The 19,190-nt window shown below is 41.5% G+C and overlaps 1 protein-coding gene across 1 annotated transcript; it reads right to left on the bottom strand.

The window, feature by feature from the left end:
* Positions 1-11,813: 11,813 nt before the first annotated feature.
* Positions 11,814-15,049, bottom strand: dusp1 (dual specificity phosphatase 1). The gene is made up of 4 exons (XM_085369795.1): positions 14,381-15,049; positions 14,007-14,152; positions 13,668-13,887; positions 11,814-13,004 (listed from the first exon to the last, which is right to left on the bottom strand). The coding sequence occupies exons 1-4, from the start codon at positions 14,787-14,789 to the stop codon at positions 12,649-12,651; spliced, it is 1,131 nt and encodes a 376-aa protein (XP_085225921.1). The 5' UTR covers positions 14,790-15,049; the 3' UTR covers positions 11,814-12,648.
* Between the last annotated feature and the right edge of the window lie 4,141 nt (positions 15,050-19,190).

Genomic DNA, 19,190 nt, shown 5'->3' with positions numbered 1-19,190 from the left:
TATGAAGTGGCCTCTTTTAACCTCTCTCAGCCCACATGGACCTCAATATAGCAACAATATGAGCAACAGGCATTTCCTGTCTGTCTGAAAAAGCAAATACAGAAGTTTAGTTTGATTAGGGTGTGGGGAAAACGTGAAGACACTGGAGAAGGGTTTCAGCTACAAAATGTGTTGTTTTTTTGTTTTATGTGAAAGTACAAAGTTTAATGTTAAAAGTATATGAAAAAGAGCCAGAAAACATGACTGGAATTCATATTATTGTGGGACAATTGCGTGTGGTGCTATGAATAACCCTGCATTCATTAAGGCTCCATTGTACGGTGGCTTATACATTCACCTAACACATGAAACATTCCTAGTACGATCCCAGTAGGAGACACAAATGGTTGTGTCAGGAAGGTCATGTGGTCTAAAGACCTGCCAAATCAAAACATGCTGGTGAACAGAGGCGTGTCCAAAAGAGAGGCGTGGGGAGGACCAGTGCCACCTAACCCATAACTGATGCCCCCCACTAAAGATATGATATATGAACTAAAGCACTACTTATATCTAAAGTACTGCTATTATATCTTACAATTAAACACCATTAGATGAGCACATGGATAGGGCTAGTAGGGATGTAACTGAGTGCATTTATTCAGGTTGAATATTCTTCTACTTTAACTAAGTAGTTCCATGTTATTCTGCTTTCTGCTTTTACTCCATTATATTTCAGATGCAGTTTTTACTCATTGTACTCAATATTGTTTAGTTTAACATTTTAGTTGCCTATTATTTTGTAAAGTAATTGTATTATTATAGCTAAAGCTACAACAATTATATAATAACAGCAATAATAACGATCCAGTTATATCATGAATAAGATTATGAAAAGTCATTCAACATAAGGAGTACTAGTTTTTAGGCCCACCTAAAAACTCTAATCAAAATTCAAGAGAAAGTGATACATTTCCTTGAAATTTTTGTTGAATATACATATAAAACAACAGGTTTTTGAATGCAAATTTTTAATGCTATCCAGTCATACACAAACAGATAAGGCCAACGTGTGACCCACCTTCCACTGGGACACAAACTTCATTATGGTTCAGTAAATTTAGGTCAGTGTTGCCCACCTGCAGTACCCTCACAACCCACCAGGGGGCACTGGCCCACACTTTGGCAGTACTAATAATAATCATCACATTGTCACATAATAACCACTTTGTCCTGGTTCTGTAACAAGAACCAGAGCCATAGATGAGTCTGTAAGTCATGTCTTTTTAAGCCAGTTTCTACATCAAATTCCTTTGCAGTACCTCTGCTGTGCTCTTGATCTCCCCTGTGACACCCCATTCCAAAAATCCTGAAAACGCCCCTACTCATGGCTAAGGGAGCAGCCACAGATGTTTTTTGTTTTTGTTTTGTTTTTTTAACTAAGATTTAACAGATTGAAATGATACACACAGAGAAATAAAGTGTAAGGCTTACCCTCTGTGCTGCAGCTCAGCTTCTTTTCTCTGCTGGAGAGGGGCAAACCAAACAAGCCAGAGGGAATGCTCAAGTTTGAAGAGTGGTTATTTCCCATGTTGTCTCCCCCAGAAAACAACACTTCACATTTATCACTACAGAGCTTCTCTTGTCGTGTACAGTCTCTGCAGACTGGCGGGATAGTGAAAGTCTGCTTCTTTTATTGCTAAAACCATCCCGCCAGAAATTTGAAGGGAGTAAACACAGCCACGTGGCTTTAGCTGTCTCTTTATTTGGTCCAATAAAATCCCAGCCGGGAAGGGAAGGACGTTAGCACGTGCGGAAGGTGTGTGAGTATGCGCGCGCGGACCGTTAGCTATACACACGTGGTAGGGAGGCTTTTTTTTCTTCTTCTGTTTTTTTTTTTCTTTTGCAGCCCAAACGGCAGTTTCTAAAAGAGGGAAGTGGGCGTGCGCAGTAACCCCGACCTTGAAAGGTGGGCGCGAGACAGTGTTAATGTTTGGAGGGAAAATTATTTGTTTTCAAAAGCAGCTCTGCCAAAGGGCAAATAATGGAAAACTAGATTCAGTGGATTTATAACATGTTAGAAGTGTTCTCTGGTTTTGCTATGATACTGGACTTCAAGTTTGTTTAATACTTTGTTAAACACAGCTGCCATGGTGAGGGATTTTTAAATATGTAAAAGCAGAAGAAATGAGGAGTAAATGCTAAAATTTGAGCTTAATTGTCAATGTTGTCTGTAACTCCTGCCAAGGTAAAGAAGGCCTAGTAAGTAGGTAAAGGCTACAAGAACCCCAGCAGCATTTATCGTCAAACCTGAAAGCCATGTATGAAAGCTGAAAGCTCAAGGGTTTCTGTTAGCTAAGCGAACTGTTTTTCCTGTATTACATTTTTTTTGGGGGGGGGGGCTTTCCACTAACTGGAAGGTTGGTGGTTTTATTCCTGGCTGCTGCAGTCTGCATGCCAAAGTATCCTTGGGCAAGATACTGACTAACTGAGTGAAGGAGGCATGTTTTATAAAAGGCTTTAAGTGCTCAAGTAAAAAGTGCTATATAAGAACAAGTCAATTTACAATTTACTTTTTTCATCAATAAATCAGTGAGCCGATAGTCAATACATTATTTTTTCCATCAAACTTTGTTTATATATCATACGAACAAGCTGCTGAGCTCCAGTAATGTCACTGCTGACCTCTCACTTTGAAGAACACCAGCTGACCTACTTCTTCTCCAAAGAGTCCTTACATAGTTTGAAGTTGTGCTTTGGGCTGGTGTCCTGCTATGGAAATAAACTGGGTCCTATCAAGCGACAGACACATGGTATGACACTGTGCCGCGAAATGGACTGACTGCCTTCTGTTGTGTATCATTCTGCATCCTGTTATTGTTTTGCCAGTGTGTTTTTCTTTTCTTTCTATTAGGGGAAGTTCACTGACATCTGGGTGAGGTCATCTGTGTGAAGTTGTGGGTCTAAATAAGTGGGGCTCTATTTGGTCCAAACTTCCTTATTCCTATCTTAACTGTTTCCATTTTTTTGTTGGTTTTATATTGATTTTGTTTTTATAATATATAGTATTTTATTAGAGTTAAAAATTATTTTTAATTATTTTTGTTAAACTGTTAGCAAAACAGAAAATGATGACTTTAAGTCAGGGTGGTAAAACACAAGGCCCGGGGGCCAGAATAGACCCAGCATAGACAGCTTTGGAAAACGTGAATGAGTGCACAGATGTTTTACCTTTAACTGTATTTCCATGGGTTTTACAGCTTTTCCTATTGAGAACGATCTTGTCATTCATACTACACCAAAGTACCCAATAGATAAACAACAGTTTACTTATTTGCTATAGCAGTATTTATCTATCCTGTAGAAAAACTGAAAAGTACTATTAAAACTAATTTTTTATATAATAAAGAGGAATAAATGTGTAATTAAACAACTTTACACTGACAGAAAGAGGATTTTTGCTGGTTTGGCCCACTCAAGATTAAAGTGGGCTGTATGCAGCTCACAATGTAACATTACACCCCTGATGTTACTGAAAAACATCAAAAACTTAGCTTTGCCTTTCTGCCTTTCAATTCAGTTCAGTTCAGTCCAATTCAGTGTTATTTATAATGCCCCATCACAACTGCAGTAGCCTCAAGGCGCTTTGTATTGTAAGGTAACGTTCCTACAATAATACAGAGAAAACCCCAACAATCAGACAATCCCCTAAAGTGTGAGAGTGGTGAAGAAAAACTTTCCTTTAACAGGAAGAAATCTCCCGCAGAACCAGGCTCGTGGAGGGGCAGCCATCTGCCGTATCTGGTTGGTAGTGAGGGCAGGAAGACGGGACAAAATCTATCATTAAGGTAGGGTTATCACTTGAGTTAGACTTCCAAGGGCTTATGAATGTGCCAGCTGTTCCACATCTCATGTGGCAAATATCATTTCTCAAACTAAAGATTCTGATATATTTTTCCTATTAATCAGTTTTCCACCAGACTCTCTGATATTTTTTTCTATTGTAGTTAAACAAAGATTTCTCCGTTCTATTTCCCGTTATAAAGTATTATACATCACTCTGTTATATCTTTATATTTTGGTAGATTTTTGTATTGGATTGCCTATAGTAATACTTATAACAAACATATAACTTGCTAAACTTGCCATTAGGACACAGGAGTGATTCCTACTAAAAGTATATACATGTGTAAATGATACCAATTATAAATAATCCATGTTTTCAAAATTCCTAATCAATTTGGTGTGTTTTTTATTTAAAAAATGTTACTATTCCAAACATTGGAATAGTAGCATATTAGGCTTCTGTTTAATCTTCTGTGTTGTTACCCTTTCCTATTTTAACCTTAAGATATCAATGTTTCATTTCTAGTTGATCATTAACTCTACCCAATACAGATTACTGAAGTGGTCACATTGCCCTTCATCAGCAGCCTTACAGCACAGTTACTCATTAACTGCTCAAAAGTCTACAGTTTGAACGGAAATGTCTTGAGTTGGACCTATAGCAGTTCAGTCTGTCTCTTGCTTTATCCAGCTTACTTCAACACTTTCTGTCTGTGGGGCTCAGGGGTATTTTCCGAATTTTAACTTCAATTTGAATAATGAAAGTAAAAATTAAAAAAATTGCATAATGACAATGATGTCATGTTAGTGTGAATCCCCAGGTTAGACTCATGAATGCCACATCTGTGTTAGACAGTGGGTTATTGATTTTCTACACCCACACTGATCATTTTAAAACCTCTGTGGTCCCTTGGAAACCTCAACCTTTCAGATCATGTGGGATGATTAAGTCAAAATGAAAATATGACTTTTATGCTGAAGGCAAAAACTCGTACGCTCCTACGTTCTGTTTAGTCCAGTTACAGGTTGCGTGTCTTAGTGGTGAAACACGCAGTGTTTTCCTCAAGATGGCGCTCACACCCAATGAGCACACACTCAGTGAGAATCAGAACTCCTTTTGAGTATCCTTTCATTTCATTTGTGTGACAAGCCCCTCTGCATCTTCTCTGGACTTGTGTTTTAACATACTTTTTGTTCACTTCCTTTAGTCAACTATCACAGACTAATTCCTGAATACACAAATTCACGAACGTCGTTGAACAGACGATCCCACCGATGACAAAAGACAGCTTTTAACAGGTCATCAGTGAATAAGAGGACATGTTAATACAACGCAAAGATCATGTGTCCATCTGCAACCACTTTCAAACATGCTCGTGTGATGTGGGAACACGTGATTGGGAAAAAAAAGCTTAACAATGACTGGAAAGCATAACTGTAACTGCAAATAATGTATAGGAAGAAAGCTGATATTTGGATTTATAGGAATTGCTGTACTGCTCCTACACAATACCGTCACACACAGGTTACCTTTAAAGTTGGGATGCTTCTTGTTGTGTCTGAACTTTTAGGTTGCTCATTAAAAGACTAAGATCAACTATTAGGACAAAACTGAACACATTTTGACCCATTTACAGCACTCTGTATGACCTCACATGAAGTATTGTCACTTGACTTGGAACTGAAAATCAGTTTCTTATTCCTCCAGCAAACTGCATCATCAGTTAAGTTTTCATAGTTCAGTCACGTGGGACCTTCTACAGCTTTTGTATGCATGAGAGGGCCACGGTTTAGATTCAGTGAGTACCATATTCTGCCCAAATGCTCAAAGCTTTATTTATCTTTCCAATACTTGCACACATTTTTAAGCAAAGACTTGTTTTCATCAGATTTCTCATTGTTCGCAAATGGGCAAAGACTCAACCGGCCTCAAAATTCTCTTAAGTCTCATCTGAAATATGGGCATACTTTTAACAGGCAAACACATCTGCGTGCACCTCTGAGATCCTTATCTACACCTACATGTTCTTTGGGTGTGACATCATCCACCCAGAGTGCAGTCAGCGTAGAAGACAGGATGCCGAGCATTCCTTGAATAACCAACACAGGATCTCATTTCTGCTTGTGAACACAGACCTGACGACGCTTCAGTGAGTGGAAAAATACAGCCTCTGTTCAGTGCCTGTGGGGTGAATGAGGGTGGAATGATGGGTGCCTTCCTCCTGCCTGCGTTTGATGAGTTTTTGTGCTAATAAGTGCTTAAAAGTTGGCAGATATGCAGATTTGGTTTTCTTTCTTTATTTTTCTGGATGGGGGACTTTAAAATGAGGCAATGTTTTGACCCTCGTTTATTCCATATAATTGTTTTATTATAATAAAAAATCCCGCATACATCTTTTACTTCTCTTATCTGACATTCTAGGAGGGGCAGTTAAAGGAAGGGGAGTCCTGCTGGCTTCAGTGCAGCTATACATAATGTCCTTAAATTCTTTGAGTTAGTGTTTGGTTATCATGCCAGGAATCTGACCTTATCTCCTCTCCTGTCACGCAACAGCCGCTTGTCTGACCTCTATGATGTGGAATGTCACGGATGCTGGAAGTTTAAAAAAGCATAGCAGCTTTTACAACATAAATCTCCCTCTTGCTGGGTCTTTCTGTCCATTAAGTGGCTATTGAAGCAGTTTCTTTTTTTTTTCAGTTTGGCACATTGGCCTCTTTTATGCGGCCTTTCCTCGACAGTGTCTCGGTAAAAGATTTGACCCAGCAGATGGGGCCTGTGGGCGCTGACGTAAAGATTAGAGCAAGGCATTACAATGCCTCAGACACAGGATGTTTCAGAGGCCGCCCCGTCATAGTCGCAATCCTCTTACTGATTTACTGCAGGTGCATACTATGCAGTGACATCAATGTGTGGAGTAAATCTTCTCACTTGGGATTTTGTGAGCGTGCCGGCTGTTACAAAGACACACTTGCAAAACCCAGTTTAAAGGTGTGATGAAGAGTGAGAAGTGTAATTACTCTGTAATTACTCACGTTACAGACTCCTGACACACTAAAAGTCACTTCTAAAGATGTGGGTAAGGTTGTGGTTTCCAGTATCTTCACTCTGTGGCATGTCTGTGTCCCCAAACATGAAAAATGGTGATTAGATGAATAATATTATTTTTGTCATAGCAGTTTGATTGGTCTTAATACATGTATTTACTTCCTTTTAACACAAGTTACAATGTTCTTTACAAAGCACTAAAAAACAGCAGGGTAGCTGGTGGACTCCAAAGAGAAGTGCTCTAATGGATATCTCAAAGTCCCCCTAATGTTCCAGCATTTCTCTGTTCCTCCTTTTGCTCTTGGGCTTCCTCTGTGGTCACCTTCTCTTCAACAAAGCACGTCACAGCAATATTCAATCCAGTTCAGTTCAGTATTATTAATGACACAACAAATCTCAAATCACAACAACAGTCACCTCAAGGCGTTTTATATTGTAAGGGAAAGGCCGAACAATAATACAGAGAAAACACCAACAATCAGACAACCCCATATGAGCAAACATTTGGTGAGAGTGGGAAGGGAAAACTTCCCTTTAACAGGAAAAAGCTCTCTGAAATCTGCTGTGACTGGTGGGGGGTGAGGGGAGGAAGAAAGGACAAAAGACACACTGTGGAAGAGAGCCACGGTTTAATAATAGCTAATGACTCAATGCAGAGTGGTGTATAAACGCAGAGAGTGAAAAAAGGTGAGTGAAGAAGAAACGCTTGGCGGAAAGCCCCTAGCAGTTTAGGGCTATTGCAGTGTAACTAAGGCAGGGTTCAGGATCACCTGACCCAGCCCTAACTATAAGCGTTATCAGAAAGGGAAGTTGTAAGCCTGATCTTAGAAGTAGAGAGTGTCTGTCTGCTGAATCCAAACTAGCTGGTTCCAAAGAAAGGGGTCCTGAGGGTTGAAGGCTCTGCCTCGTATTTTACTTTTAAATATCCTAAGAACCACAAAATAAGTCTTAAATAAGTCTGAGAACAATGTGCTCTATGTGGGAGATATGGTACTATGAGGTCTCTAAAATGGTTTAATATATTCAGCACAAATTTGGTATATATTCAGATTTAATGGGTAGCAAATGAAGAGAAGCTAATATCAAGAACCTTAATTTTCTTTTATATGTCTTCAACACAAGATCGGTGATTGGGACGTCTGAGTTATTTAGTTACCTTATGGATTATTCTTGAAATTACAAGACAAATGTGTGCTTTGTGGTCAAGCAAAACCTTATGTAGAGCAAATGGTAAACCTTCTCATTCTCCAGTACCAGCTATCAATGAACAACATTTCCCAGTGACATTAACATGACAGTTAACCTGTATGTCACCAAAATAAACTTTAATTTCTTCGGTTGGCTTCTATAGAAGCAGCCCAGCAAACCAGCAAATGATGCTGTGAGGGTAGAGGGTACTACTTGACTGAATCTCTAAAAGTTGATTCTGTTCATCTGGACGTAGCGTTTTGTGGGAGAAACGTTTCATCACTCATCCAAGTGACTTCTTCAGTCTCAGCTCACTGCAGGTTTCCCCAGTCTTACAGCAGCACATCAAGAAGGCCCAGTTGGACTTTTGTCAAAGCTGGGAAGGCACCTAAAGAAAGCTCCAGCCGATCCAAAAGAGAAGGAAACCTGTAGTGATCCCGTATGTGTCAGGAGTATCGGAGCAGTTGAGACGCATTTTTTCTAAACACCGGGTCTCTGTGGCTTTTAAACCCCAAAACATGCTGCGCCAAAAATTGGTCCACCCCAAGGATTGGGTCCCCCGACACAAACAGAGTAAGATTGTGTACGCCGTTAAGTGCCAGGAGGATTGCCAGGATTTATACATCGGGGAAACCAAACAACCCTGGGCGAAGTGGATGGCACACCACAGAAGAGCCACCTCGTCAGGCCAGGACTCTGCAGTCTATTTACACCTACAGGCCAGTGGACACTCTTTCAAGGATGAGGATGTACACATCCTGGACAGGGAGGAACGCTGGTTTGAGCGAAGAGTCAAGGAGGCCATTTACATGAAAAGGGAAAGACCGTCTCTGAATCGAGGAGGGGGCCTAAGGGTACATCTGTCACCATTTTACAATGCTGTGATTGCAGAACTGACCTCCCAGCCCATTGTTTCTTCAGTGGGCTGGTTTCAGTCATTATGCAAATGTACTGTTTATAAGATTTGGGGAAACCTGCAGTCAGCGGAGACTGAAGAAGTCACTTGGATAAGTGACGAAACGTTTCTCCCACAAAACGTTACGTCCAGATGAACAGAATCAACTTTTGGAGATTTACTTACCTGCATGATTGAGCATGCATCAAGACGATACTTGACTGAATTTAAAGGTTTGTATGATAAGACATTAACCAATAGGTTACTCACTCGGATAGGCTTTCTGCAAAGACTTCACTGTCATTTATTAAAGGTATGAATACACTCATACGCTCTCAAGTGGTGTGGAAGCAACAGTCAAGTCTCACTGATGTGATCTGCTCTGACTGATGTAATAGGGAGGGCTGGGATTCTGTGTCTTCTTGAACATGGCAGCTGTGTCTGACAAATTACATAACTACTTTTTTCTCTTTTTTTCTTGGGATTGTGATCATTAAAACGACTTTGAAGGTGAGTCAGAGCCCAGCTGCTAAATGGGAGAGTCAACTGGCAAGTTAGTGGAAATGGCAAATGACGTTATGGCCGGTTCTGTCCGACTGATGCCGAGCTAAAACCAGAGGGTGTGAAAAGACAATGAAGACGATAGTCAAGGTGGCGCTTTCTATTCTTATACGAATTGTGTCGTTTTGAAAGCTCTTTTAAATTGTCTCGCTCTCACATTTGAATCATCGCTCTCACCCACACTCAAAAGTCACAGCGCTTTAATGTCCCTGACCTTGCAGTTGACTGGGGCCTTGCTTCCCCCACTCTCCAGAGATCTGCATCAGATCACACACAACGACTCACACACATGCAAAAATACACGCTCCTGCCTTCCTCCCACATTACAACGGCAACTCTAACGATGCAAAAGCGGGGGGTGGGGGGCTTGTTGGAGGAGATGTGCGTGTGTGTGTGTGGTGTGGAGGTGATTGTGGGAATGGGGGGAGAGGGCAGGGGGCTCACATATGTCTCCCCCCTCTCAAAAAAAACCCCAACGCTTTCCTGATGGTGGTGGTGTGGTAATGAATGAGCCTTTGATCGCAGAGCCATCACGTCACTGGTAATGGTTGTTGTCAGAGACTACATTTGCATTGCTGTTAGATAAGACATCAGTGCACACTCCCCCGAAACCTGGGCTTCAATGAATACAGACAGTGAGTTTGTATCGAAGGCTTCAGGGGGCTCGTCGTTATCGTCATCATCACCATCACCATCATCACCTCCACAGGAAGTTTGTCTCCTTTTTCTCACACCCCAGCCGTGGGTTACAGCCAATGTTTTGGCTAATTTGCAAACCAAACATATTCCTTTCCCTTTCATGGCTATCTTAGTCCCCACCTCCTCATTTGAGTTTGAGGCAGGGGATACAAGGGCTGTGCTTGACTGAGCCCTGAATGCTCTTTAGTTGTCACACTTTTCCCAAACGCCTTGCAGCTGCTCCTATTGTGGCAGCAGAGGGAGGTGCTCCTTAGCTGATTCTTTGAGCCTCCTGCTGTTGCCCCGGCCTCAGAGGGGTTCATAGACGGGGAGCGTGGCCTGAACAATGGCTGACGCCATGACATCATGCTTCTTATTTTGGTCGAATCCTTATGCAGATATAAGATAGAGGATTCCATCACATGGAACAAAACAGGGAAGGGTGGTAGAAAATAATTTGAACACGGCAGTTGACCACTTCCCATCAGCTTTGTTTAGGTGGAATATAAATGTTCCTCTTCTACTGTTCTTTTCATCCAAAATAAAGTAGTTTCACACTATGAAAAACAAACTTATGTACAGCTAAAAAAGTCACTTTATAATGACACTTTTTATTTTAGGTTAGGTTTATTAACGCAAAGATATTTAACTCTTGATTTGTTGAAATTTTAATGGACTAAATGATTTGAGAGAAATAAATGAAAACGATAACACACAAACACACGTGTAGAGTTTGATTTTCTAGAATGGGAAACTGGCTCTTTCATACATAAGCAAACATGTTTATAAATGAGTTATAGAGTCATTGGATACTTTATGAGGTACACACTGCTAGTAGTGGGTTTGACATCCTTTTTGTCTTCAGAACTGCCTTCATTTTTCTTGGCATAGATTTATCAAAGTGCAGGAAGCATTCCTCTGAGATTTTGCTCCATACAGGCATGATAGCATCACACAGTTTGTATCTATGATACAAATCTCTTGTTCCACCATCATTCCAAAGGTGCTTTATTGGACTCCGTGAATGTGGAGGGCATTTGAGTGCAGTAAACTCTGTGTCATGAGTTGAACTTGTTTACATGGCTGTAAGAAGCCATCAGAAGATGTGTGGATGGCTCCTTGTAGTCATAGTAGTCATAACCATGAATAACTAAAAAATAGGGATTTTAAATAATACGATGAAAAGGTTTTGTCAGAGGGCCAAAGATGAGTGCACTGTGATCATTATGGGATGGGGATGGTCAGTACTTAGGTAGGCTGGGAGCCCAAAGTGGGCCGAGAAAATCTCTCCAACACCCCGAAACCACCAAGGCAGGATGGATCCATGTCTTCATGTTGTTTACTACCAACTGAGTTGCTGCCATGTGTTTAGCTGATGAGATATTTGCATTAGGCAGTTCAGGTGTACCTAACATAGAGGCTGGGGAGTGTGTATTTTTCTGTTGAATTGATATTCCCTGCGTTAGTGACCTGGAAATCTTTGATTATTGTTATGATTCACATTATGGAAGAGATGAGTGTTAAATGGTGGTGGGGGGGGGGGGGAGAAAATGCAACACTGCAACCATGTTTAAAAAAAGTCAAATGAGATTTATTCATTTGTATAAAAACAACATTAAAACAAACATTTCCAAAAATAGATAGAGATATATTACTTTAGTTAATAAATACGTCATAATGCAGTCAAAGAGGACTATGTGGCCCCATTTTAGTAGTCTTACGGGGCTCCGTCCATCTTCGTGCTGCAGCACACAGTACACATACATGAGGTATTTCACGGTCAGCTTCCCCAAAATGTCAGGATCGCCATGGCTTCATGATGTCTCGTGAGGCAAGTATTTGCATTTGAAACAGCCCCCTGTTCAACTCTAAATCTAACTATGAAGATTTCTGGCACATCTACTCCTAGAAAGAAGGGGATACATTCATTGTTCAAAGGAAGGAGAGACTTCCATGCCATGTTGGGGAGTAGATCAATATTGCTTTCTTTGACCAGTATAGAAAGCAAATGAACATATGAGAGGGTAAATGAACATTCCTGAGACAACTGTTACAGCCCTCTGTCTCTTAATGATTATGATTATCAGAAGCAGTTGCCTCATGGAGGAGAAAAAAAAAGGATTTCCCATATAAGACTAAACACAACTATCCTGTCAGTTGTTTCCCCAAGTAATTCAGGTTAAAAAGTGTGGTTAATTTTCACATTTCTCAGTTTAAACATCAATACTCAAATGGTGGTTCTCAAACATCCCTTTGAAATGATGAAAAGCCAGGCTACAGAGATTTGACCAGCAGATCACATAGCCAAATGATCTGACCCTGAAAACAATAGGTGCCCATTCTGTAAGGCGATACCAGCATCACCATAAATGGATAATAATCAGAAGCGCAGTTTTGTGAAGTCACGCTCGAGTTGCCGTTCAAGTCCAAACAAAGTGTCTGCTGACAAACCCTTTCTTCAGCAGCTGGGAGACGTGGTGATGGGACTGTGGAGGAATGAGAGCTGACCGGCAGAAGTGTGCACGGGGATGGAGACGGGGAAGTTGAATACTGTGCTGCTGCCGCCGATAGCTGGACTGCCAGCCTCTGACGAGCACGTCGACGAGGCCAGGACCTGGGACTCGAACTGCAGGAGCTGACCCATGAAGCTGAAGTTTGGGGAGATGATGCTGCGGCGCTGCTTGACAAACTCAAAGGCCTCGTCCAGCTTCACGCGGTTGGTCCGCATGAGGTAGGCGAGGCAAATGGTGGCGGAGCGGGAGATGCCGGCTTGACAGTGAACAAACACCCGGCCTCCTTTGTTTCTCACAGAGTCTGAAGATGAGAAAGAGAAAGGGAAAGAAAAGTTAGTGGAGTGTAAACACCTGCGAGGTTGTATCAGGGCTGAACTCCTGGCTGTGACAGGAAACCACAAGCACCAAAGTCTTTGCAACACTTTGATATTCTATTAAAATTTGCCAGTGCTCATTACGACACAGGAACACAATAAATGGCGGAGCAGGGTGCGAGCCAGTGGGGGCCGCTACCAAAGGAGGCAGACTGAATGCACAAAAGAAGGGGGATAAACCCCTGCTGGCTGTATTGATCTGGGAGGAAAACTGACATTGAGTGAGGAGAAACTGCCTTTTGTTTGGCCAGAACAAAGAGCAGTGTGGAGGGAGCTATTCAAGCAGCCAGTCTACCCACCACAAACTAGCTTGGAGCTGCTGCTTCGCAATTGATCAAAAAAAAAAAAAAAAAAAAGGAGGGGGGGCATCCTATTTTCTATGGCTGGGAGGTGGCAATGATGTAACCGCATTGTGCCTGAGCAGGGAGCCTGTGCCGAGCCAGCTGGTCGATTTTGGAGGGAACTTTTTTTTTTTTTAAATCTGGGGGAAGGGGTTTGGTGTTTGTGTTTCTCCTCATCAACAACTATGCTAGGTGCTTTGATTTAGCAGAAAGGGCGTGCGAAGAGAGTAAACGTGATGATGTACTCACCGATAAATTCGATCGCCTCATTGAAAAAGGAGCTGATATCAGCTTTGTGGTTGTCCTCGACAGGGATGCTCTTGTAGAGGAAGGAGTCCTCAAAGTGGTTGGGGCAGTTGGCAGACACATTGATTAGAGCGGTGATGCCAAGCATGTCCAGCATGTCTTTTCTAGAGGCATGGTAAGCACTACCAAGGTAAAGGAAAGGCAAGATCTCCACTGGACCGCCCTAGACAACCACAACAAAAACAAAAAATCAGTCATAAATATAAAAGTCCAACAGACAGAAAGTGACAGAAACTGGGATTATTTTTGCTTTTTAATCTTTGACTACAATAAAATACCAACCTGGTCATATAGCGGTGTATTGCAAGGGCTACTGTTGGTACCAGCACTGTCAGGATGGTTGGAGCTTAGAGGCAAACTAAGTCCCTGTGGAGGGGAGGGTTTGGTACACATTTCTGGATACTCTGTAGAAAATGTTTCAAATCCGCCTAAAAAGGACAGAAAAGAAACCACCAAGGTTAGATCACACATCTCAACAAAGACGTTTTTAAATACAGCTCCAAAAAGGTGACAGCTGCTCATGGTGCTATTTTGGAACATCGTTTACTCCAAGCACCAGCTGTTATGGTGACAGGTGTAATCGTCATTTATTGACCTCGTTGTCAGGAAACAGTAAAACAACTCTTTAAACTACTTAAAACTCGGAGTTTTCTTACCTTTCAGAATAAAAACACTGGCACCGCAGGCGTGACGACACAGGGCTGTAGCAGCAAGCATCATTGTGCCGTCTTTCTTCACTCGGCTTAAGTCCAAACTGCGATCGTCGAGCAGTACCACGGACTGGTACTCCCCGGAAAGGAGCCGGTTCCTGATATCCTCGTTGGGGACGATGTGTTCAAGTCCCAGACCGCCCCTGGCCCTCCTGCGCACTATGGTGCTGAAGCGCACGTTGGTGGAGCCCGAAATGTGAGAGGAGTTGAAGGATAGAAAAGAGCGACAGTCCAGCACTAGGCAGCCCAGGACTTCACCCTCCAGCAAACCACGGAGGGAAGCGCAGTCGATAGTGGGAACCTCCATTATGACCATAGTAGTACGGCGGGGGAGAAATGTTAAATCCAAAAACATAAAGTTACGACGGAAGACAAAACTTAGGTTTGAGCCGACTTGACAAACGTTGTTCGTCCAAGTGTTATTTGAAGCGCGGAGTCCTTTGTTCCGGTTAGCTTGTTTAAAAAGAAAAAATCAAAAACATGAAAAAGTTTTAAGACGATCTTAAAACTGGTCCTTTCTTCTTCTTTAGAGTAGCCTATTCGGCAGCCCCAGACTTTTATTTGTCTTCTTAAGTTAAAAAAAAATTAAATGTTATAGTGAGCGCGTCTGCTTGCGAGTGCCTTTCAGCCCGCTTTTATAAACCCGTGGTTGTGAATGAGAGCTCAATGACGTCAAGGGGACCGCCCTCTTGGATGTCTGCCAATTCTGCGAACGTCATCGCCGACCGTACCGCGTGCACGAGAGCAAAAGAAGGCTCGCGCACAAGCAGGACATTTCTGTACATGCGTCCTGCACGTACGCGGGCACGCGATGTTGACCAACTTTAATCATTAGCGGCTAATGTGTTTTCTTTCTTCAGTGTGTCAACGTTAAACTGTTATAAAGCTATTCTACTTTAATACATTAGGCTGCTAATTCACCAAATTAAAAGTACAATCAACACCAATTTACAGCCTTCTAAGTGTTTACACATCTATTTGTCCTATGCAGTAATTTATAATAGGTGCTTTATGATTGTTTATTTCAGTGCACGCTGCCAGTGTCTTAAAGGTTTTTAATTGTTTAATTCTGGTTCATGTAAAGTCCTAATTTGAAGATCTGCATGTCAGGAAAAAGAGGAATTTGCCAAACCTTTCCATGATGTTAGTGCTTAATTAGATTTTAAATTCGCCTCTTCATCTGAGAGTTGACAAATAACAAGATAATAAATAGATATCTGCCACGGGTGCCATAAAAGTTTACACATTGTTTTTATTAGTCAGCGGTACATAGTGTTCAATGCCCCGAGAGCAACGGCTAACCATAAAAGTTAATCACTATATAGAAATCTGAAGTCCAGTAAATTTCCACATGCTTAGAAACAAAACAGTGGATTGCCAGGAAGGCAACAGCAGATGGAGATCTCTTGACCAGCTACTTTTGTTTCATCCGTGATCTAACTGGAAAAGATGGGTGACATGATGAACTGTTTAAGTCAAAATGAGAGTATGTTTTTAAAAAAACAAAACAAACAAAAAGCTCTGGGAAACCCTTTTCATTTGTTGTTGTGGTTTGCTGACTCAGTACGGACAACACTTCTCTTTCATAATAAGGAAGCTGGAAGATCACTGTTGTTAGAGACCGTGTGTCTGTTGACTAGCCCTACTGTCTTGAAACTGAACAGCAGACACACGTTACGGTTGTTTGGTTGTGAAACAAACATTTACCAAGCAGAGGTGAACGTGTGATATTACAACACTGGACTTTAGGATACCATAACAGTCGCTTATTAAAAAAATTAGGTCACCTAACATATTTACACTTTTTCTTTAATTGTCACACTGTTTTATCAAATAGGTCATGATGTCATTATGACTTTAACCTGACTGAGTGTGGACTTTCAGGCTTGGTGAGTTCACACCTGTCCTGTTCCTGAGCGTCTCTTTGACTTCAAGCAAGGAGGGGTGAAAAAATGAATTTGTTATCTAAGAACGGAAGGAGGCAGAGGAAGGTAACCAGTCACGGTTGAGTGCAGAAAAACTCTCCAGCCGGTTTAACCTCACACTCATGTGAGATGAGTCACATCTCACACGAGTGTGAGCCTGTGAGGAGCTTGCAACAAAGCAGGAATGTTACACACAACACAAGGACGTAGGGTCAAACAGTCTCCAAAAACAGTCTGTACCCAAACATTTTGTCCTTGCAGCAAATCCGCCTTCCTTCCACTTATGAAGCAACAGGCGTTATAGTTAAGGCAGAAACGGGACACCTGACTAAGAGGTTAAGACAGACAGCCAGAACAAAACAAAAGCAACCCTGTGAATCAGTTTTGTACTTTCTTGAAGTAAGAGGTGCCCCCCCCCCCCCCCCCCCCCCCCCAAAAAAAAACAAAACCAAAAAACCCCCAAAAAGCAAAACACACCATCGCTTATATCTGGTGTGATACTGGCTTACAAAATATTCTCGGATATTAATTCAAGTTTTACTGGCAAAAGCCAAGTATCATATTTCACCATCTGCAACAGTGAAGCTGGTATAGTTTTCTCCTTTTGAAGCTGCATGAGTGGCTGTATTATGCGTGATCACTGCAAAACGAGACCCAAAGGATACAGTGGGAAATACTACAAAGTCAGGTGTTTTTTTTATGTATGTCAGGATGTGAATGTTTTTCTTTTTTTGCCTTTTGTGTTGCAGCCATGCTAGATCAGGAAATGAAGCGTGGGTGTGGTTGTCACTTGGGTACAAAGTAAAGATATTCAGTTAGGGGATGAATAAGAGCCCATGACTCAGGGGACCTTTGAACAAGTAGCTGAGATTGAAACAGAAACCAGGAGATGATGGGTTTAGGACTGGTGTGAATATGCCTAATTTCTCTGCGGTCATCATGACCAGAAAGCTGGACTTTGCTGTGAGCACGGCTTGATGTATGTGTGAAACTGAATATTAAAAGTGAGCACTGTAAGTAGTTGAAACCATTGCTTTGTTTTCATTCCCATAATAACAGCCTGTAACCAACCAGCGTTCCCATGCAGAAAGGGAAGTGAAACAGAGGATGACAAAGTGGCATTTCCTGTGGTCAGACCGCTCTGTCACTTGCTGACATCTGTGCCTGATTACTGTCATTGTCACTACGGGCTGCACTGAGACATCACTGGGAAAACACAGGGCCTATCCTGTCTTCTAGTGTCTCAACAACAGACCACTTTTCTTTGAGCCAAAAATATTCTGTTTCTTGATATGAGAGTATAAGTGTGTGTGTTAAGGAAAGAAAACGAAAATACCTACAGTGGAAAAAACGTTAACTGATAGATTTGATGGATTTTTGGTAGGAGAGCAGCAGATGCATTTCTCAACCATACCAGCCTGACGTATAGGTCTCAGTTTCAGTTTTGTGGTGTTATTTTAGTCCCCTAGAAATTTGTACATGATCGCAATGGATGTGAACCAAACTCATAAGTAATGTTACTGTAAAAACTCACATATTCTCCATTCATTTGTCAGACTTGGAAAAGCTTAGCCGAGGGCTGTTTTGCTTGAAAAATCTATTTTTACTACACATCAGCTGATTTTCTTTCATGGTGACCTTTTTTTCATTTTTGCACGTGAAGGGTAATCTGTGTTGGTCAGATAATGTGCAGGCTTTTGTTTACTTGCCAAAAGGCACAGCTGATGTACTTGGAGTCAACGTGGGAGATTAGATGTTAGCACAGTAATACCTCTATTAGTTTTATTAGAATGGCAATATGATTTATATCACATAGACGCCTCGAGCAAAGTAGTAGTTAACACATGCTGCTTGGCAAGCATAAAGGTTGTTGATTTGATTCCAGCTAAAGACATAAAACCCTCTCTGGATTGCGTCAAGAAGAGCATCTGATGTAAAACTGCCAGATCAAATGTGCGTAGTTACTCGCCATGGCGGGAGGGGGGGGGGGGGGGGGGGGAGAAGGGCAAAGTGTCTTACTTACTTTTAGAAGTAAGAACAACATGAATAACAGTAATGATAAAAACCCATGTTCTTTTATTAAATAACACCTTTCTTTAAAACAATCTATTGTTTGGACTCCTAAAAAGTTACTCAAAACTACCTTTACCTGTCATATGTACAATTGTATAATAGTTTTCTATTCATAATTTATGGACTGGTACTTTTAAAACACTTTTCTACTCAAGTTTAGCACTACAAGCACTTCCTAGTCTCACTCACCAAATCACATTCATACAGCTGTTGTTTCAGCATTCACACACACACACACACACACACACACACACACACACACACACACACACACACACACACACACACACACACACACACACACAAATGCATTGGGGGCGTCTTGGTGTTGTGGATCTTGCCCAAGGATTCTTTCATAAGGATACTTTGAGAATGTAGGGATTCATCCACCAACCTTCTGATAGAGTCCTCCTTAGATACAGCCACTGAGGTGGCAGAGTTTTATGTTTATAAATTTTCATTTCTTGGTAAGAAGGAGTTGTTAGCATTATTTTAAAAAAAGGGGAAGAGAACCTTTTCCTCTATGGCAATTTGGCAAAGGTGGTAGAGCTGGTTGGCCACTAATCAGAAGGTTGGTGGGTTAATTCCTGGCTTGCTATGTTCTCATGATGACATAATGCTTGTATGAATTTGTATATTGAGGCATGTTGTAAGAAAATGAGCAGAAAAGTGCTACACAAGTATCAGTGCACACCAACTGGGAAAATCAAAGAATGAACTAAAGTTTTATTGGGCAAGATGCTGAACCCTGAGTTACC

This window comes from Diplotaxodon limnothrissa, linkage group LG2, assembly GCF_057381915.1.
Source record: "Diplotaxodon limnothrissa isolate DT_005_m linkage group LG2, D_limnothrissa_male_GT1.1, whole genome shotgun sequence".
In the NCBI taxonomy this organism is placed as follows: domain Eukaryota; kingdom Metazoa; phylum Chordata; class Actinopteri; order Cichliformes; family Cichlidae; genus Diplotaxodon; species Diplotaxodon limnothrissa.
This window is presented reverse-complemented; position numbering and strand designations above follow the sequence as displayed.